Genomic DNA, 21,670 nt, shown 5'->3' with positions numbered 1-21,670 from the left:
GAAGATGAAGGAGACAAGCAGGGCGGCCGGTTCCCAGCCCACAAGGAGCAGAGGGCTCCCCTGGATGGACCTGGGGTGCTGGGCTGTGGTCTGTATTTCCCAGGATTAATCTATACGTTCCCTGGAGTGGTGGGGAATGAGGTGCTCAGACTCAAGAGATGTTAACCTGAAATTGTGTGCAAAACTTTGTGTGCTGTGTGTACTCATGCATCCAGAGCCTTCAGCAGCCCTCCCAGGCCTGAGCCCCAGGGACGCTTATGATCCACTGTCCCCCTCGCTGCCCCCTCTGCTGATGTTCCTTATGGTGGAGTGGAAAAAACCCAGAGTCCAGCACATCTGGATTCTTGTATCTCTCTGTCCTTAGCAACTGTGTGTGACTTGAGTAAACCATGTGCCCTTCTAAGTCTCAGTGCTCTTATCTGCGAGCTGGAGATGGTAATGACAACTCCGTGGGATTGTTGGGAAGAATACATGAGATAAAGTCTTTCCAATGCCTAGGACCGTGTATGACTACAAAGTTTAAAGAAAGGCAGGCTGTGGTGGCTCGTGCCTATCATCCCAGCACTTTGGGAAGCAGAGGTAGGAAGATGGCTTGAGCCCAGAAGTTTGAAGTTACAGTGAGCCTTGATTGCACCACTACACTGTAGTCCAGCCTGAAGGACAAAGCAAGACCCTCTCTCAGAAGAAAAAAAAAAAAAAAAGAAGAAGAAGAAGAAAAGAGACAGTTTAATCAAAATAAATCGTCCAACACAATGCCTGGTGCAGAGTAAAAAGCTCAACAGATCTTAGTTCTTTCTTGTATTTCCTCCATGACGTATGGCCCAGGAATAGTTACTGCAGAGTCTGGGGAGGGGTCTACCCCTTGTTAGGCAGGGTCTAGAATAGTTTTTCCCAGAGTGGGTTCCTCAGCACACAGTCTTGCTATCTGTTGGGATCCACCTGGGGAGATGTTATTCCAGAATGTTCTTGATAATGAGTCACCATTTAAACTAGACTAGACTCCTTATGCTATATCTTCCAGCAATTAAAGGGTAAATTATTTTAAGCCGTAGTGTGTTTTCCCATAACTCAGCTTGGCTGAGTGAGTTATTGGCATCATTTTCCCATAAACTGTAAGAATTGTGAATTCCTTAAGGTGGTGGAGAATACTTGTGTGATATTTAAATCACAGTGAGCAGGATGATCAATGGGACTAGCCCTAGGACGGTGTTGTCAATAAGAATGTGACATTAGTCACACATGGAACTTTATGCTTTCTTTTTTTTTTTTTTTTTTTTTTTTGGAGACGGAGTCTCGCTCTGTCGCCCAGGCTGGAGTGCAGTGGCCGGATCTCAGCTCACTGCAAGCTCCACCTCCCGGGTCTACGCCATTCTCCTGCCTCAGCCTCCCGAGTAGCTGGGACTACAGGCGCCTGCCACCTCGCCCGGCTAGTTTTTTGTATTTTTTAGTAGAGACGGGGTTTCACTGTGTTAGCCAGGATGGTCTCGATCTCCTGACCTCGTGATCCGCCCGTCTCGGCCTCCCAAAGTGCTGGGATTACAGGTGTGAGCCACTGTGCCCGGCCAATTATCAGTTTTTGTTTGATTGTTTTTGAGACAGAGTTTCACTCTTGTTGCCCAGGCTGGAGTGCAATGGTACGATCTCAGCTCACCGCAACCTCTGCTTCCTGGGTTCAAGCCATTCTCCTGCCTTCAGCGTCCCGAGTAACTAGGATTACAAGCATGCGCCACCACACCCAGCTAATTTTGTATTTTTAGTAGAGACAGGGTTTCTCCATGTTGGTCAAGTTGGTCTCGAACTCCCGACCTCAGGTGATCCATCCGCCTCGGCCTCCCAAAGTGCTGGGATTACAGGCGTGAGCCACCGTGCCTGGCCAATTATCAATTTTTAAATGTAAAATAATTAAAATTTAAAATTCTGGCCACGTGTGGTGGCTCACATCTGTAATCCCAGAACTTTGGGATTACACTTGAGGACAGGAATTTTAAAACTTGCCTGGGCAACATAGTGGTGCACACCTGTAGTCCCAGCTACTCAGGACTGAGGTAGAAGGATTGCTTGAGCCTAGGAGGTTGAGGTTACAATGAGCTGTGATTGTGCCACTGGACTCGAGCCTGGTTAACAGAGCGAGACCCTGTATCAAAAAAATTAAATTAAAAATTCAGCTCCTTAATCACAGTAGCCACATGTTAAGTACTCAGTAGCCTTATGTGGCTTGTGGCTGCTGGATTAGATGCCAGAGGTTTAGGGTATCACTGTAAATGCCAGAAACAGAGATGTTTCATGTCAGTGGTATTATTCAACCTTATATTGGCAATGTAACAAATATAACAAGATAATGAGGAATGGAAGAGGCAAAATTATTATTAGTTGCAGATGATGAGCTTATCTACTTCCAAAGCTGAAAAGATAATCATATAATTGATGAGAGCATGTAAGGTAGTATAAGCTTGGTGGGGTGGCCATTAAATATATTGGGGGGGGGAAGGTAGCTTCCCGGCCGAGTGCAGTGGCTCACACTTATAACCCTAGCACTTTGGGAGGCCGAGGCAGGTGGATCACCTGAGGTCAGGAGTTCCAGACCAGCCTGGCCAACACAGTGAAACCCTGTCTCTACTAAAAATACAAAAATTAGCCAGGCAGGCAGGGCATGGTGGCTCACCTCTGTAGGCTCACGCCTGTAATCCCAGCACTTTGGGAGGCTGAGGCAGGTGGATCACCTGAGGTCAAGGGTTTAAGACCAGCCTGACCAACATGGTGAAACCCTGTCTCTACTAAAAATACAAAAATTAGCTGGGCATGGCAGCGCACGCCTGGATGCTAAGGCACAAGAATCACTTGAACCCGGGAGGCAGAGGTTGCAGTGAGCTGAGACCATACCACTGCACTCCAGCCTGGGCAACACAGACTCAGCCTCAAAAAAAAAAAAAAAAAAAAAAAAGGGCATGGTTGGCACGTGCCTGTAGTCCCTGCTACTTGGGAGGCTGAGGTACAAGAATTGCTTGAACCCAGGAGTGGAAGGTTGCAGTGAGCTGAGATAACACCACTGCACTCCAGCCTGGGGGCAGACTCACAAGGATGTATCATTTAGAAATAGTTAAGGATATGCACATAATTGCCTGAAAAGACCTTACAGAGTTTCAACTGAAAATGGAAACAACCTAGCCATTCAGTGCCTGATTGGATGTAAAAATTAGATATTAAGATTTAATTTAAAACAATGTAGCATAAATTGTTAACATGTAAATATTTTGACCCAGCTGTGAACAATGGTTGGTTTTATTTATCCATCTACAAGGAACATGCTGCTTGTGTAATAAGGGGGAAAATGTCTAAATTATTGCTCTCTAACAGAAGTCTTAGGCAAGTGCCATACATAATTTATAGTTTAATAGTTACCTTTTTTTTTTTTTTTTTTTGAGACGGAGTCTCGCTCTGTCACCCAGGCTGGAGTGCAGTGGCCGGATCTCCGCTCACTGCAAGCTCCGCCTCCTGGGTTCACGCCATTCTCCTGCCTCAGCATCCTGAGTAGCTGGGACTACAGGCGCCCGCCACCTCGCCCGGCTAGTTTTTTTTTTGTATTTTTTAGTAGAGACAGGGTTTCACCGTGTTAGCCAGGATGGTCTCGAACTCCTGACCTCGTGATCCGCCCGTCTCGGCCTCCCAAAGTGCTGGGATTACAGGCTTGAGCCACCGCGCCCAGCCTACATCCTCTTTTTTTATACTAAATCTTAGAAGTCCAGTGTGCATTTTCCACTTGAGCACGTATCCACTTGGACTTGCCAGATTTTTTTTTTTTTTTTTTAATTCTTTTGAGACGGAGTTTCACTCTTTTTTGCCCAGGCTGGAGTGCAATGGCGTGATCTCGGCTCACTGCAAACTCCGCCTCCCAGGTTCAAGCAGTTCTCCTGCCTCAGCCTCCCAAGTAGCTGGGATTACAGGTGCATGCCACCATGCCTGGCTAATTTTGTATTTTAATAGAGACGGGGTTTCACCATGTTGGCCAATCTGGTTTCGAACTCCTGACCTCAGGTGATCTGCCTGACTCAGCCTCCCAAAGTGCTGGGATTACAGGCGTAAGCCACTGCGCTCAGCCTATTTTTTTTTTTTTATTTTGGAAACGGAGTCTCGCTCTGTCGCCCAGGCTGGAGTGCAGTGGTGCGATCTTGGCTCACTGTAAGCTCCGCCTCCCAGGTTCACACCATTCTCCCGCCTCAGCCTCCTGAGTAGCTGGGACTACAGGCGCCCGCCACCATGCCCAGCTAATTTTTTGTATTTTTAGTAGAGACGGGGTTTCACGGTGTTAGCCAGGATGGTCTCGATTTCCTGACCTCATGATCCACCTGCCTCGGCCTCCCAAAGTGCTGGGATTACAGGTGTGAACCACCATGCCTGGCCAAATTTTGTATTTTAATAGAGATGGGGTTTCACCATGTTGGCCAGTCTGATTTTGAACTGCTGACCTCAGCTGATCTGCCTGACTCAGCCTCGCAAAGTGCTGGGATTACAGGCGTGAGCCACCGTGCCCAGCCTATTTTTTACTTTTATGTATTTATTTTTATTTCTACAAATATAAGGAGGGCAAGTATCGTTTTGTTACGTGGATATATTGTGTAGTGTGAAGTCTGGACTTGTAGTGTAACCTTCACCCAATCGTGTACATTGTACCCATTAAGCAACTTCTCATCCCTCACTGGGTTCCCACCCTCCTGATCTCCCAATCTCCAGTGTTTATTATTCCATACTGGCCACATTTCAAGTGCTCAGAAGCCACACATGTGGCAGGTGGACAGTGGAGGGTCAATTATTATTAACCCATAGAGAGATGGCAGAAAGTGGAAGTAGCTGGGAGGTTCTGGTGTGCCCTATTGCTTTATTCCTTGTCCAGGTCACTCTATGATCCCTGCTCTCCCTGATTGACCCCCCTTCCCAGTAGACTCCTCCCTCCCTCCCCCACACCCGGTAGGGATACCTGGGGAATAGGCACCGTCTTGTAGCTTGGAGGCTGGGGGTAGTGGGGGGAAGACATGTCATGAAATCTGGGACCTTGCCCCTTTGTCTTCCTTCCAGGAAGGGGCCACCAAAGTAGAGGATGTTCATCTCCAGGAAGTGGGATCTGCCCCAGGTGGCTGTGCAGTGGCATGTTTGCATCAGCGAGCCTGGCATGGATTGGCACGTGGGGCAGTGAGGGTGCGGCAAGTGGTGTTGGGTCACGGTTCTGGTTTTTCTTCCTGGGAGCTGGAATAACCAAGGAACACAAGATGGAGTTTGGACACAGCAGACAGGAACACACTAGAAGCGAGGCCTTATGCTGATCTACTCCTGACTGTGCCAGCAGCGCCTGGCTTGTGCTTCAGGATGATCCTCCCCACCCCTCACCTCCCAGAACACCAGAACACTGGGAGGTTCCTGAGAGCCCGAAGTGGGAATGGGCTTCTGGGTAAAGAAAATCTCCTTTGAGGAGGTTTCAAATGCAGCCATGCCTGGGGAGAGAGCTTTAATGAGGGAGGCAGTAACATGAGTCTTAGCTCCAAGAGTCTTAGATTAACCGGCTTGCAGACCCTTCCTATCCCACCCTGCTCCACGTGCACATCCTCAGCTGCAGACACCTGCATAGGCCGGGCTGCATCACCTTATATGGAAAATCACATGCTCCAAGGTCTGCCAGAAATGGGCTCAAGTCACCACTTAGAAGTTGTGAGAGGCATGCCGGGCGCGGTGGCTCAAGCCTGTAATCCCAGCACTTTGGGAGGCCGAGACGGGTGGATCACGAGGTCAGGAGATCGAGACCATCCTGGCTAACACGGTGAAACCCCGTCTCTACTAAAAAATACAAAAAACTAGCCGGGCGAGGTGGCAGGCGCCTGTAGTCCCAGCTACTCGGGAGGCTGAGGCAGGAGAATGGCGTAAACCCGGGAGGCGGAGCTTGCAGTGAGCTGAGATCCCGCCACTGTACTCCAGCCTGGGCTAGAGCGAGACTCCGTCTCAAAAAAAAAAATGTGAGAGGCTGGGTGTGGGGCGCAATGGCTCATGCTTGTAATCCCACACTTTGGGAGGCTGAAGCAGGAAGATCACTCGAAGCTAGGAGTTCAAGACTAGCCTGGGCAACATAGCGAGACGCCATCTCTACTAAAAAAATATATATATATATATATGTATGTGTGTGTGTGTGTGTGTATATATATAAATTTACTTATTTATTTTTAATAAGCCAGGCATGGTGGTGCCCACCTGTAGCCCCAGCTACTTGGGAGACAGGCCAGGGAGGATCACTTGAGCCCAGGAAGTTGAGGCTGCAGTGAGCCATGATAGCACCACTACAGTCCAGCCTGGGTGACAGCAATGCCATATCTCAACAAAAATAAATAAATAAATAAATAAAGCTGTGAGATGTGAGAGTAAAATAATTCACTCTGTCTGACTCTCCGTTTCTCTTTCTTTAAAATAGGGGCAATCAGGGCAGCCTCCTTGCAAGTTTCCTTTGAGTTTCAAGGACATAAATGTATGTTGTCCTCAGTACAATGCTTGGCACGCGGCAGACCCTGGTGAATGAGAACTGGAGAGTGAGGAGGTGTACTGGAGGGACAGGGTAGGAGGGGATTAGGGAGCCTGTTCCTCTGACTCTTGGAGCTAAGACTCACTTGAGTGCCTTCCCCATTAGAGAGCTACCCCCAGGAATGATCTCATTCTGCACACAGCTTGGCAGTCAGTGGTGGCTGGAGCCCCTGGGTGCTGGTTGCCCTCATGTGAGATCTACCCCCAGGGATGATCTAATTCTCCACACAGCTTGGTGGTCAGTGGTGGCTGGAGCCCCTGGGTGCTGGTTGACCTCATGTGACCCCTTCTTATTTTCTCGGCTCCCTTGCAGTGACAGTCTAGCCAAGCTAGGGCTGTAGAAGCAGAAGTAAAACCTCATCCTGCACAGGATATCTCTGAGAGGATCCCACTGTTATGTGGGAGGCTGGCCTCCAGCTTGGAGCTTCAGTGTCACTGGAAACAGGCCGATCTCCGGTGGGGTGGGAGTGATCCTTATCACTCGTCTCCTGCTCAGCTGGGGAGGCTTAAGCATCAGGAAGCAGCTGTTGGAGAGTGAGTTCTGTTTTTTGAGAGGGTCCCGATCTCCTTGTGTCCCCTGATGTCAGGTTATTAAAGCTTGCCCGCTTCCTCCTCCCAGGCAACTTAGAATAAAACAAGGACCTAATAAACATGTCTGGCTTGGGGAGATTTTCAGGGAGGAAGAGAGAGAACAGACATCAGTGGGAGATTTTGACACAAGACAGGCAGAGTATGGATGGAGACCGGTTCTCACTTAGTCCCCATTTGGCATCTTATGCTGTGATGCAGCTGCCAAATCCAGAGAACCAGATAGTCTTGAGCTGGTTTTGAAATGAATGCCTTTTCTTTAAACCTTTGATACTGTGGGTTTTTGTTGTTGGTTTTTAAAAAAGAAAAGAAAAGAAAAAGAAAAAGGCCTGATGCGGTGGCTCACACCTGTAATCCCAGCACTTGGGGAGGCCAAGGCGGGTGGATTGCTTGAGATCAGGAGTTCAAGACCAGCCTGGTCAACATGAGGAAACCCTGTCTCTACTGAAAATACAAAAATTAACCGGCTGTTGTGGCATGTGCACCTGTAATCCCACCTACTTGGGAGACTGAGGCAGGAGAATCTCTTGAACCTAGGGGTTGGAGGTTGCAGTGAGCCGAGATGGTGCCACTACACTCCAGCCTGGGCGATAGAGCAAAACTCTGTCTCGAAAATACATACATACATACATACACACATATATACATAAAAATAAAGAAAAAGAAGCCTGTTTTCCTCTCAAGGCTAACATAACTTCTTAATTTCTCCTGTGTGCCCTTTTAGTCTTTATTCACAGATGCATATTTGTGTAGAGTTGTAACCACTATGCATAAACAAGTATATGTTCTGCCTTTTTTTCTATTTATTTTTAACTTTTATTTATTTTTTTGAGACAAGAGTCTCACTCTATTGCCCAGGCTGGAGTGCCGTGGCGTGATCTCAGCTCACTGCAACCTCCGCCTCTCAGGTTCAAGAGATTCTCCCGCCTCAGCCTCCCGTGTAGCTGGTATTACAGGCACGTGCCACAACACTTGGCTAATTTGTGGGGTTTTTTTGTTTCTTTGTTTTTGAGACGAAGTCTCGCTCTTGTCCCCCAGGCTGGAGTGCAATGGTGCCACCTCGGCTCACTGCAACCTCCGCCTCCCAGGTTCAAGCAATTCTCCTGCCTCCACCTCCTGAGTGACTGGGATTACAGGCGCCTGCCACCACACCCGACTAATTTTTGTATTTTTAGTAGAGATGGGGTTTCACCGTGTTGGCCAGGCTGGTCTCGAACTCCTGATCTCAGGTGATCCGCCTGCTGGGATTACAGGCGTGAGCCACCGCGCCCGGCCTTGTGTATTGTTTTAATAGTAGAGACGGGGTTTCAACGTGTTGGCCAGGGTGGTCCTGCACTCCTGACCTTCGCCTCGGCCTCTGTTCTGCCTTTTGTTTGCGCTTCCATTTAATGCCATTTGGTAAACATTTGGTCCATGTTGTCTATGGTCTTCATAGTTCTCAATTTCCGTGACTGCTGAATGGTGCTCTGAGTTAATGGCTTCCAGCTTTCTTAGCCATTCCTCTATCACTGGGCATTAGGCTGTCTCCAGTCTTTCTTTCTTTTTTTTCTTTCTTTCTTTTTTTTTTTTTTTTTTTTTTTTTTGAGATGGAGTCTCTCTCTGTCTCCCAGGCTGGAGTGCAATGGTGTGATCTCGGTGCACTGCAACCTCTGCTTCCCGGGTTCAAGCCATTCTCCTGCCTCAGCCTCCTGAGTAGCTGGGATTACAGGTGTGCATCACCATGCCCAGCCAATTTTTTTTTTTTTTTTTTAGTAAAGACAGGGTTTCACCATGTTGGTCAGGCTGGTCTCAAACTCCTGACCTCGTGATCCACCCGCCTTGGCCTCCTAAAGTGCTGGGATTACAGGTGTGAGCCACTGTGCCTGGCCTGTCTCCAGTCTTTCGCTATTATGAATAAGGCTTCAACAAATATGTGCGTGACTTTTTTCTCCTTTGAAATAGTTCCACAGGGTTAAGTTCTAGGAGGTAAATCATATTCATTTAAATCACATTCATTTTAAAGCCATTATTTGAGGAAACTTTGAATCATATTCATTTTAAAACCATCATTCTTTTTGTTTTTTGGGTTTTTTTTGGTTTTTTTTTTTTTTTGGAGATGGAGTTTCACTCTTGTTGCCCGGGCTGGAGTGCAGTGGCGCGATCTCGGTGCACTGCAACCTCCACCTCCCAGGTTCAAGCAGTTCTCCTGCCTCAGCCTCCCTAGTAGCTGGGATTACAGGCACCCACCACCATGCCTGGCTAATTTTTTTGTATTATTAGTTGAGATGGGGTTTCACCATGTTGGCCAGGCTGGTCTCAAACTCCTGACCTCAGGTGATCCACCCACCTCGGCCTCCCAAAGTGCTGGCATTACAGGCGTGAGCCACCACATCCGGCCAGAACCATCATTTATTTTAAAGCCATTATTTCAAGAAATTTTGCCAGAGTTTCCGGTACCACAAGACCACCCCACCCTGGGACGATTTTGACTCTGAGCAGCTCTTGGATCCGAGTTTTGTAATATTCTCCCTGCCTGGTGGCACCTAGTGCCAATTGCTCAGTGGGAGGAAGGTCCTTCCCTCTTCTCTTTCCCAGCTCTTAATTTGGGCAAGATGGTAGCAAACATCAGAAAGTTGCCCTGGTGCCTGGCAGTGAGCCCATCTAGGTGTTATCTGGGGAAGAGCTTTGGGGTGGGAGTCAAGAGACTTGGGCTCCAGCACCAACCGGCTCCTTGTGAGTTCTGTGGCCTTTGGCAAGTCACCTCTCCTGGCCCCAACAGCCTAATCAAGACCACTGGGTTGGATCCTCTGCCAGATGTCTGCCATCTCTGAATCTCAGTAAGAGTCATGTGACACAGTGAGTGCTGCATTTTAGCACCCCCAGGAGTACCTAAGAAAATCCACTGGGGACAGGCATGGTGGTTCACGCCTGTAATCCCAGCACTTTGGGAGGCCCAGATAGATGGATCACCTGAGGTCAGGAGTTCGAGACCAACCTGGCCAACATGGTGGAACCCCATCTCTACTTAAAAAAATACAAAAATTAGCCACGTGTGGTAGCGGGTATGTGTAATCCCAGCTACTCGGGAGGCTGAGGCAGGAGAATTACTTGAATCCGGGAGGTGGAGGTGCAGTGAGCCGAGATTGCACCACTGCATTCCAGCATGGGCAACAAGAGCGAAACTCTGTCTCAAAAAAAAGAAAAAAAAAAAATCCACTGGGATTTAGAAAGAACACACCAAAACTTGTGCATGCGTGTGTGTGTGTGTGTGTGTGTGTGTGTGTGTGTGTGTGTGTCTAAACTAAAACTTAGTAATTAATACATGGAATGACAATAGATGTGAATATAACCTATAAAAATATATGTGTGTGTAGATATATATGTGTATACACAAATTACATATTCAGTGTTTTTCCTGTGATGCCCCCTACTTTTGATAGTACATTGCTATTTAAGTGGATGGAGCCCTGGGGTGGGAATTAAACCCTGGCTTCAATCCATGACCTAGGGCAAGTCCCTTAATTTGGTCTTTCCATCTTGAAAGTATGATCCCACTACACCCAGGTATTTTAAGGAGATATTTGACACAGATACATAAATGGTACAGGAGTCATAATGGCGACATTTCATGTTCCCTTCCTGGGTTTGTTTCTTTGTTTTTTTGAGACAGAGTCTTGCTCTGTCACCCAGGCTGGAATGCAGTGGCGTAATCTCAGCTCACTGCAACCTCTACCTCCCAGGTTCAAGCTATTCTCTCTGCCTCAGCCTCCTGAGTAGCTGGGACTACAGGTGCCCACCACCACGCCTGGCTAATTTTTGTATTTTTAGTAGAGATGGGGTTTCACCATGTTGGCCAGGCTGGTCTTGAACTCCTGACCACAGGTGATCCACCCACCTCAGCCTCCCAAAGTGCTGGAATTACAGGTGTGAGCCACTGTACCTGGCCTTGTTTTTGGTTTTTGATTGTGGCTAGTCAGGCTCAGAATATTACAGCAGTGAGCCTTAACCTCCTTGCGCACGTAGCACACTTCCAGACGCAAGGGCTTTTGAGCATGGCACATGAAGGAGTTGAAAGATCCCCAAGAGTACTAAAGTCAGCTGAAATCACAACACAGTCGGCGTTGAAGTGCTGCCTGGAACATGTAACCACGTGTATCTAAGAAGTCGCCGTTCTTGCCCATTCACTTGGCTGCCCTCAGCCCTGCCACGGTTTGAATGAAACAGTCTTCCGCCTTCCCTGCACTTTCCTGTCTTTGCAGGATAAGGCTGGCGAGTGTTCCAGAAAGTACTGGATTTTTCTCTGATGACAAAAGCCAGAGTTCCTCACCTCTTAGAGTCGTGGCCTGTGTCCCAGTGAGCCTCTTACACAACCCTTCCAGGGTGTTGTTCCATCTGACAAGCCTTGTGTTGCGGAACGCCTCCTTGTTTCGGCAAAGCGAAGTTCCACCTAGGGATAGGATGTCAGCCCCTCCTGTGAGAAGGGGCCATGGCCCGCCAGGCAAGACCTGGGAAAGGATGGCCAGGACCAGAGGCTGCCCCTGGAAGACCTGGAGTCCCATTTGATCCTGTCTTTTCTCTCCTCCCTGGTCTGGGCCCTCTGTAATCCCGTGTGTCTCTACCTCCAAAACATGGCCTAAATGTCTCCCACTGTGTCCCCCTTCGCCAAACCCACATCCTGGTCTCCATCCTCTTTGACCTGCATTTCTGCAACAGCCTCCTGGATGAATTCCAGCTCCGCTCCTTCATTCCTCCAATGCCAGGACCTCCGGGAGCTTCCAAATACACAGATTGAATCACTCGCCTGCTTACAAACAGCTACCGGTTTCCTTGTACACCTATAATGACCTCCAAACTCCTTACCTGGGCTAAGTGCAATGGCTTATGCCTGTAATGCCAGAACTTTGGGAGGCCAAGGTGGGTGGATTGCTTGAGGCCAGGAGTTCAAGACTAGCCTGGCCGACATAGTGAAACCCCATCTCTAGTAAAAATACAAAAAAATTGGCCGGGAGCAGTGGCTCACACCTGTAATCCCAGCACTTTCGGAGGCCGAGGCGGGCAGATCACCTGAAGTCAGGAGTTCAAGACCAGCCTGTCCAACATGGTGAAACCTGGTCTCTCCAAAAAATTCAAAAATTAACCGGACCTGATGGCGGGTGCCTGTAATAAAAACTGAAAACAAAAGAAAACTCTTTATGTGGCCTGGTAGGGAGGGCTCTATGTAACCTGGACCCCGGCTGCATGGATTTTTATTCTGTTCTGTAAATGCTGCAAGCCTGTTCCTACACTCCAGCGTTTGCATGCGTCGTTCCCTCTGCCTGGGTCGCTTCTGACCTGGCTGGTTCCTTCTCATCATTTGGTTCTCAACTCATGATGCTCCTTCCTCAGAGGGGCCTCTCCCAGACCCCCTGACTCCCACACCCACTCACACCATCCCCTTTCCCTCGTTATACTAAGGAATACGAGATACCGTTTTATTTACAGATTTACACCTCCATTCCCCAACCCCACGCCCCATACTCGCACTACACATGCGCCCTGGGAAAACGGACTGCTCTATCTCCAGGGCCTAGAAGAGTGTGAATATCGGTGGGTCTACAGGAAGTCATGAAGTGAGTGAATGGATGATGAGTAACGGAACAAAGCCTCTTGTAGCCGATCCAGGTCACAACTAAAGTCATCGTTCACTAAAAGCCCTCTGCTATCCGGCCACATTGCCTGGACCTGGCATCGGGTGGTTGGTTAGAACAGCTAGGGGAAGGCCCTGCAGAGGGCATGCTGCCCAGCAGCAGTGGTGGAGGCGGCGGCGGTGGTGGGCGTTCAGGCATGTTGTGTACCCTGTATACTGGGGTCAACCGCAGGGCAGCTTCAGAGAGCGAGGCCTGCCTAGCTGCCCCATGAGAGCTCAGGTCTGGCGCCTGCCTCAAGCCAAGATGCCAGGGACAGGCCACTGCCCGGTCACTTGGAGTGAGAAGTGTTGGTCCCGTCTGTCCTTCTGCCCTGGGTCTGCTGGTCTGTCCAAGCTGGGAGGGCCAGGGAGGATAGGCGAGGGGCCCAGGCAAGGGTGGTCTTCTGTAGTCTCAGGAACAGGGCTGAACTAAAGGTGTGGTTGGTGTAGACCCAAGCAGGGGCCTGACCTTCTGGGGAGGGCTCGTCAGTCCCACCTTAAAGGAAGGTTCCATGGTCAGTGGGCTGAGGGTAGAGGAGTCTGTTCCTCCAGAGGCTCAGGAGAGCTAGGAAGGGCTGTGAGTTGTGATCCATTTTCCCTTGCCCTGCCAAGAAAGTGGGATGTGTTTTCTGGGGTGGGGTGGGGTGGGGTGGGGGTGGGGGTGGCCCGCCCAAGGCAGGCTATGGGGAGTGCCTGCCCCACATTGGGCAGCCTATTTTAGCTACTTCCCTAGAGCTGAGTCACGGTGCTTCTGAAGACCCTTCCCAAAGCCACAATGCCCTTTGGCCTCCCAAACCATAGCTGCCCCCAGGACCGGCCCAGGCCTCTGGCAGGACTCCCACCACCTGCTTTCTCTTAAACTCCATGATCCAGCTGCTCACCTCCAAATTGTTCTCTGTTAGAAGCTCAGAGTGATTCAAGATCACTCAAGGCTGGTGAAACCAAGCTCTTGCTGACCCTTAGTCCTGCTACGTGGCCTGTCTAGTCTGAGCTCCAGACACCTAGGCCTCATCCCCAGCGTGGACTGCCAGGCACTGCAGCCCCCTCCTCGCTGGGGCAGTGGGATGGATGCGTGACTCCCTCTACTCTCAGGCCCTAACTCTCTCAGGACCCTTCCTTGCTGGGTATTGAAGATGGCTTTCTACAAGCCACCAAGTCTCGTTCCCACCCCCGCAGGAAGCGAGACCATGGCAGCAGACAGCACGGGGTAGACCTGTCCCTGTCTTTCTGGGGTGTGGGGTTGAACAGGATCCTGGGGACCCCAGGGCTAGCCCAGGATGGCCGTGATTTCAGCTGAGTTTCCCTGCTGTCCCCTCTGACCTACCTCTATAGTTCTACCTGCAAGGATATGCTCTGGGGTGTGGCTAATGGGATGCGGGGAGCTGCCCTCCCCTGTGGCCATCATGGCCAGGATATTTGGTCCCTTTTGGGCAGCCACAGTGACCTGCAGCTTCTCTGGCGAGTCCTGGGGAGACGGGTCTGTGGTTTTCCTTTCTTTCCTCTCTAATGAGCGTATAAGGTCGGGAAACCACAGGACCTGACATCACTCACAGGGTCTGGGGATTCCCGCTGTGGTGTTGAAACCCTTACACAGCTCTGGAGGCTCATGCCACCGTGTTCCCACCCAGTTCTGACCATCCGCGCCCCTCCCTGCTTCTCTGTCTTTGTTGTTTACCTGGTGAGCATACCTGCTCTGTCTTCACCTGTGTGTTCTCACTCAAGGCTGCTGTTTCTCAACTGGGGCAGTTTTGCCTCCCAGGGCATCTTGAGACAGTTTTGCTTGTTGTGACTGTGGAATGAATGCTACTGGCATCTAGTGGGCAGAGACCAGGGACACTGCTGAATGATCTACAGTGCACGGGGCAGTCCCACCTCCCAGTGAGAAATTAGCTGGCTTGAATATCCACAGTGTGGAATCTGCTCTAGGGTTACACAAGAACCTTCCTGAAGTAGCAGTTGGGACCCCCTTCTCTGCACCCTGCCAGCCAGCAGTGGGGAGGAGCACTCAGTGGCCGGTGGTCACTGACCAGCAATGCTGCCGCCAGAGCTGGAGGAGGGCCTGGAGTGGGGGTGGAGAGAGCTCTGGACTCAAAGACCCAGTTTCTAGCCCAGCTCTCTTCCTTTGGGCTAAAAACTTGGATAAATCACTGAATATCCCCTCCAGTTATTTGAGATTCCTGGATGCTGTGCATAGAGCCAGGAGCTGGGGGGCAGGCAGGTGGAAGATAGGGGTCTTCTCCGTTCCTGACTGGTGCCTGTGCTGGTGGCAGTAGAAGCCTAAAGGATTTGCCAGGAACGAGAGTTCGTTTGAAGCCTGGCCTTTTTTCCTTCGATGCCCAACGTGACTGAGGCAGACTCTACCTTCTCTTTCTTTTTCTTTTCTTTTCCTTTCTTCTCTTTTCTTCTCCCTCCCTCCCTCCCTCATTTCCTTCCTGTTTCCTTCAGAGTTTTGCCTAGGAGCCCATGGCTGGCCAGGAGGGTCATATATGATATTCAGGGGTCAGCAAACTACAGTCCACGGCCCAAACCCAGCCTGCATTTGCTTTTGCAAATAAAGATGAGGCTTTTTGGTGGTTTTTTCTTTTACTGGTTTATTACAAAGGATACAACTCAGGAACAGCCAAACGGAAGAGCTGCATGAGGATGCATGGGGTCAGGTGGTGGGGTGGGGCGGGCAGGGCACACGTCACCTTCCCGGCACCTTGATCTGCTCACCAACCCAGAAGTTCTCTGTAAATAAAATGTTTTTGGAATGCAGCCATGCCTACTTGTTTACATGTTGCTACGGCTCCTTTCTTTTTTTAATTTTGTATAGAGATGGGGTCTCACTGTGTTGCCCAGGCTGGTCTGGAACTCTTGGGCTCAACTGATCCTCCTGCCATAGCCTGCCAAAGTGCTGGGATTATAGTTGTGGCCCACCGTGCCTGGCCAACGGCTACTTTTATACTAAGAAGACAGAGTTGAGTAGCTGTGACCAAAACCCTATCAGCCACAAGGCTGAGGATATTTACTCTCTGGCCCTTTGCAAAAAGTGTTTGCTGACCCTTGGTCTAGCGGTTCAATGTCTAATTGTTTCGAGGCTGAGGTAGAGCAGGAGGGTGGGGCCCAGAGACAATCCAGGTTAGAGTTAGGGGAAGGTCACTTTCCTAAGGGTGGGGAGGAGAGAGAGCTGGCCTATGACCAAGAGTAGAGCATCATTTCAAGGCATTCCTGACGTCCTCGCCCACGACACTGTGTGGCAAGTCTGCCAGGTGCCTAGCTCTCCCTCCCTGCCTGAGAGAACTTTGTGTTTGCTGGAATGATAAGCAGTATGGCCTGGGCGTTGGGAGGGGGGACATTGCTGGTGGGGGAAGCCATGAGGCTGGGCAGCAGAGGCTTGAGAGAACAGGGAAGCGGATGAGGACGCAGAGAGGTCAGGCTGGGAGCCCTGGAGCCAGGCTGTGGGCAGAAGGGGGGAGGACAGGAGGGAGGTGCTGGACTTCCAGTGGGTGCTTGGAGGCCAACCGTGTGGCACACCCTGCTAGACCGGACTTGGTGGCAAACAGATCCGTTAAAACCCTCTGGATGGACCGGGCGCAGTGGCTCACGCTGATCCCAGCACTTTGGGAGGCCAAGGCAGGTGGATCACCTGAGGTCGGGAGCTTGAGACCAGCCTGACCAGCATGGTGAAACTCCATATCTACTAAAATTACCAAAAAAATTAGCTGGACGTGGTGGTGGTGGGCACCTGTAAATCCCAGCTACTCGGGAGGCTGAGGCAAGAGAATCGCTAGAACCCGGGAGGCAGAAGTTGCAGTGAGCCGAGATGGCGCCATTACACTCGAGCCTGGGGGACAGGGCGAGACTCCGTCTCAAAAAAAAGAAAAGAAAAAAAAAAACACCACCCTGGAAGCTCGTACTGCAGTGGGAAGATGAGAGTCCAGCCAGCAGGGGTAGAAGGATGTAGCCGGTGTCTGCTGGGAGAGGGGACGGCTCCTAAAGTGCCGTAGGGGGCAGGTGGTGGCTAAAGGTTTCCTGGGAGCAGTGATGTGTCCCAGCTGAGCCCTGAAGGATGCTGGGTGTGGCAGGGGTTGCATCAGGGAACTGTTTGTATCCACTCCAGCTCAGGGGATAGAGCAGGGTACAAAAGTAGGGGACACTGAGGAGCGAGGTGGAGACTGGTCATTGGATCAAGGGGTGTGCACTGGGTAGGGCCTCATGTGGATGGGTTTTGTTTGAGCCGAGAGGTGAAGGATGGACAGGAGGGAGACAAACAGCGAGACCTGTTAGGCTGATGTCAGGGGCCAGGTGGGGTGTGGTGGGCTGGTGTGGTGGGCTCGTGTGGTGCAGTGGCAGGCATGCGGAGGAAGCACCCGCCGTCTTGAGTTTTGCAGTGGAAAGAGTGGCTCTGGACTGGGGATGCCTCTCAGAACTGTGCTGCTGGCTGGACTGGGAGAGAGGCAGGTACCTGGTGTCCAAGCAACACCTCTCACCCACCATACTTTGTTAAATCCCAGCACTCATCTCTCCCCATCCTGCCTAGCTCTGCTGGGCTTAGTATTTGGGGCAAGTCCCTCTAGGGGAGAGAGGGGCTGGTTTGGCCCCAGTGCTGAACTTCAACTTGGCCCTTGCCAGGAGCTGTGAGAGTGGTGCCTCCGGGCTCCTGGGCTCTACCTCTGCTGTTTTTTTGGATTTCTGGTGCATCACCTAGGAATCAGTCTGCAGATCCTGGGTTCACCAAGTCATTTAGGGTCTAGTCCCTGCCTCCCACTCCCCTAATGATGAAAGAAACTGGAAGTTCCCCAATCTTGATCTCCCCGAGACACCAGAAGGTAGACCCTCAGCAAAGAGCCTGGGGCCCCACAGTGGAGATGTCACAGGCAGGATCCTCATCTATGGGATCCCAAGAGAAGGCTGAAAGGCTGGGGAGCTGGTTCTGTGGGTCCCAGCAGCCCCACCCCAATTCTGATTCAGAAAGAGGATTGTGCCACCCACGCAGGTGGAGGTCTCTCTGTGGTCAGCCTGTCTCCCTGGGCCCATCCTGTCTGTTCTATTCTCTCTCTGAGGACCAGGACTCGGTGGGGTGTCCACTAACTCCACAGGGGTCGAGGTTAGACAGCAGGAGGCACTTACAGCACATCTCCAGGCTGACTGTTCATAGGAGCCACTTCATAGACTCCATCTCTTCCCTGGCTTGCTGCCCAGAATTGCTGGATTTACCTTCGTGTCCTTAAACGTGGTCGTGTTTGCTCTGGCAGCGTCCTGGCTTGCAGGGCAGGGGAGGCATTGTCTTTTACAAGAAAGGTTCTCTCTCTCTCAAGTTTCAGGGAAAGTGTGTCTGAGGCTACTGGAACTCTCACCAGATTTGCAAAATCACTCCTGTTCTCTGAATGCCTGCGGATGAAGAAACAGGCAGGGCTATACCATTTGATTGCTGGCTTATTTCACAGCATTTCACTTTGGTAGGAGCACTGGGGTTTAAATGACAGTCCCCTGGCAAATAGGCGTTTGTGCTGTGTAACCAGCCCCACATTAATCCTTTGCCTCCCGTTCTCTGCTTGCAGCCTTATGATCTCTTCATTGCGTCCCCCTCTGCCCACTAGACTTGGACTTCAGATCTGACCCCAGACCTGCCGGCTACCTCGGGAGGGCCCACCTCCCCACCCGTCCAGCAAGATGCCGATCCTCAAGCAACTGGTGTCCAGCTCGGTGCACTCCAAGCGCCGTTCCCGAGTGGACCTCACGGCCGAAATGATCAGCGCCCCACTGGGCGACTTCCGCCACACCATGCACGTTGGCCGGGCCGGAGATGCCTTTGGGGACACCTCCTTCCTCAACAGCAAGGCTGGCGAGCCTGACGGCGAGTCCTTGGACGAACAGGCCTCCTCTTCATCTTCCAAACGCAGTCTCCTATCCAGGAAGTTCCGGGGCAGCAAGCGGTCACAGTCAGTGACCAGGGGGGAGCGGGAGCAGCGCGACATGCTGGGATCCCTGCGGGACTCGGCCCTCTTTGTCAAGAATGCCATGTCCCTGCCCCAGCTCAATGAGAAGGAGGCCGCGGAGAAGGGTACCAGTAAGCTGCCCAAGAGTCTGTCATCCAGCCCCGTGAAGAAGGCCAATGGCGGGGAGGGTGGCGACGAGGAGGCAGGCATGGAGGAGGCCGTGCCCCGTCGGAATGGGGCCACGGGTCCCCATTCCCCTGACCCCCTCCTCGACGAGCAGGCCTTTGGGGATCTGGCAGATCTGCCTGTCATGCCCAAGGCCACCTATGGGCTGAAGCATGCGGAGTCCATCATGTCCTTCCACATCGACCTGGGGCCCTCCATGCTGGGTGACGTCCTCAGCATCATGGACAAGGAGGAGTGGGACCCCGAGGAGGAGGAGGGTGGTTACCATGGCGATGAGGGCGCCACTGGCACCATCACCCAGGCTCCCCCATACGCTGTGGCGGCCCCTCCCCTGGCGAGGCAGGAAGGCAAGGCCGGCCCAGACTTGCCCTCCCTCCCCTCCCATGCTCTGGAGGACGAGGGGTGGGCAGCAGCGGCCCCCAGCCCCGGCTCGGCCCGCAGCATGGGCAGCCACACCACACGAGACAGCAGCTCCCTCTCCAGCTGCACCTCGGGCGTCCTGGAGGAGCGCAGCCCTGCCTTCCGGGGACCAGACAGGGCCCGGGCTGCTGTCTCGAGACAGCCGGACAAGGAGTTCTCCTTCATGGACGAGGAGGAGGAGGATGAGATCCGCGTGTGAGGCAGACAGTGGGTGGCCACCCGGAGCTCTTGTCTGCATCTTCTCCCTGCCCCTACCCCACTATGACCTTTGACCTTGTGGCGTGGCGCAGGGGCAGCCAGGACCCTTGCTTCAAACCACGGACCCTGGACCTTGTAGATGAGGGACACTGGCCTGGCCCTCGGGCATTTGGAGGACGTGGGGGGCTGGCATGGGTGCTGACTGGCTGCCTGACTTCATCATGCTCCCTGCACTCAGGCAGCGTGGGACAAGGGCTGTGTTCTCACAGCAGGAATCGGTTTTCCTCTCTTGGCCTCCCTTTCCTCCACCGTGGCCTCAAATGGATGCCAGATGCCAACCTGAGTTCCTGCCACGTGCAGCCAGCGGGTCAGCCCGGAGGCAGCCTCAGCTCCAGGGCTAAGGACACTCGACTCCCCTTTTCTCTGCTGGTGTTTCTGCTGTGCCCAGCGGTGGCTGCTGGGGAAGCAGCTGCGGCAGGACGGAGATGGTCTTGCCTCTCAGCCCCTCCCTGCTCCACCCCAGCTCCTGCCCTGGAAATCTGGAGCGCCTTGGAGCTGAGCTGGACCAGGGGACCAGCCATGAGCACGTGCACTAAACGCAGCCCTTTCCAGGGGAAGAAGAGCAGGATGGGAAATGGAAGGAAAGCCCCCACACTTCGTGAATTGCAAGAAGGGACCCTTCCAGGATGACACTAGGAACAGGGCTAGGGCACTCACTCAGTCCCTAGGGGCTTGTGTGTTCTTTATTATTATGTATAAATCCTTATAGAGCAATATCAGGATGGTGTTAATAGGTCTGCCTCAGAAGGAGAATCAATCCTTTTAGAAAACCTTTATACTAAACCTCTTCGAAATTCACAGTGGCAATTAGCAGACTGGAGTCTGGGGACAGCCGTGGCAAAGACACCAGCTCAACTTTAGTGCTTCCCAACGTTATTTAGAACGACACGGGGTGGGTGTCTGGTGTGTGTTTTCCCTACCCACCCCCCATAGCTATCAACATCTGAGGAAGGCCAGTGTAGAACATTTTTGGAGAATTATTATTTTTAAAATAATATATCATTCCTATGGGGGGAAGCTTTTTTTTTGACTGAGTTATTCTCTCCCTCCCCTCAACACGCTCAGTACTGACTACTTCCTCTTCCTTTCTCAGGCCTCCCCCCAACGACTTTTGAGGCCAGGGTTGCCAGATTTAACAAAACCAAAACAGAGTGCTGAGTTAAATGCAAATTTCAGGTAAACAAAAGATAATGTTCTAGCATTAATATGTTCCACGCAATATTTGGAACACTTATGCAAAAAATGATTTGTTTTTCTGAAATTCAAGTTTCTCTCTGAGTCCTGTAACTCTCCCCGAGGGAATTGAGCAGAAGCTCGGGTGTGAGCCCCGAGGTTGACCGTCAGTTATTTTTCTGTCCTGGGAACAGCCTGACCCACCTCCCTGTCTCCATGTAGCCGGTGTGGGGACGGGGAGAGACAGAACCAACCACAACCAGGGGCGTCCCCACGGCGACTCTGGCCTGGCCTCTCCTCTCTTGCCTGACTCAAGACACTAACTTAGTTCCTGGTTCGGTGCCCTGTTGGTGCTCCTGTTTCTAATAGCTTAGGTCCCACGGTAGGGGAGGAACCGCGGGGGCTGTGCCAGCCCCCGCCAGCTGCCCTCGAATCCTATCCAGGCCAGTTCCAGATTCTTAACTGAATTTTTTCATGATATTGTCAAAACAATGAGGACACATTAAAAAAAAAAAAAAAAAAAAAGCCCCAAAGCATGCCTGGTGCCTGGTGTCCGTCTCTGCTTTTTGGGAAGGCTCTTTCAGGAAGGGGGTGGGGTCTGGACCCAGGTCCTGGGGCTGTCCATGGGGGCCTGAGGTGGCTTCTGTCTCTCAGTCTGTGAGGACCCGCCCTTCCTGTGATGCTGTCTGCCTGGGCAGGCCCCTTCAGAGTTTGGGGACTCAGGTGTCCCCAGCTGCCATCTCTTGGAGGCCCTTGGCACTTGGTCACTTAGCTGTCCTGTGCCTCCGTCTCCTGCTGTGTAAAATGGGTATCCTGCCACTCTTAGAGGGCTGGGGCACAGAAACAGTGACGGGCTTTTTTTTGTGGGGGGTGGGGGGTGGTGGTTTTTTTTTTTTTTTTTTTTTTTTTTTTTGGTTATTGGTTT

The 21,670-nt window shown here is 51.6% G+C and overlaps 1 protein-coding gene across 4 annotated transcripts in view; it reads left to right on the top strand.

Moving 5' to 3' along the window:
* Positions 1-21,278, top strand: part of CDC42EP4 (CDC42 effector protein 4) — a 28,048-nt gene extending 6,770 nt beyond the window's left edge. For 2 of the 4 annotated variants that reach the window (XM_005584825.5, XM_005584827.5), the window contains exon 2: positions 18,370-21,278. In XM_005584825.5, the coding sequence (XP_005584882.2) occupies positions 18,443-19,513 (1,071 nt within the window). In that variant the 5' untranslated portion in view covers positions 18,370-18,442 and the 3' untranslated portion in view covers positions 19,514-21,278. Of the gene's footprint in view, positions 1-18,330 lie in introns of all 4 variants that reach the window. The other 2 variants (XM_005584824.5, XM_045376770.3) reach the window with 1 other exon arrangement.
* Positions 21,279-21,670: the final 392 nt, after the last annotated feature.

The sequence above is a fragment of the Macaca fascicularis genome, chromosome 16, assembly GCF_037993035.2.
Source record: "Macaca fascicularis isolate 582-1 chromosome 16, T2T-MFA8v1.1".
NCBI classification, from domain to species: domain Eukaryota; kingdom Metazoa; phylum Chordata; class Mammalia; order Primates; family Cercopithecidae; genus Macaca; species Macaca fascicularis.
Note: the sequence above shows the minus strand (reverse complement) of the source record. Positions and strands in the feature narration are given on the sequence as shown.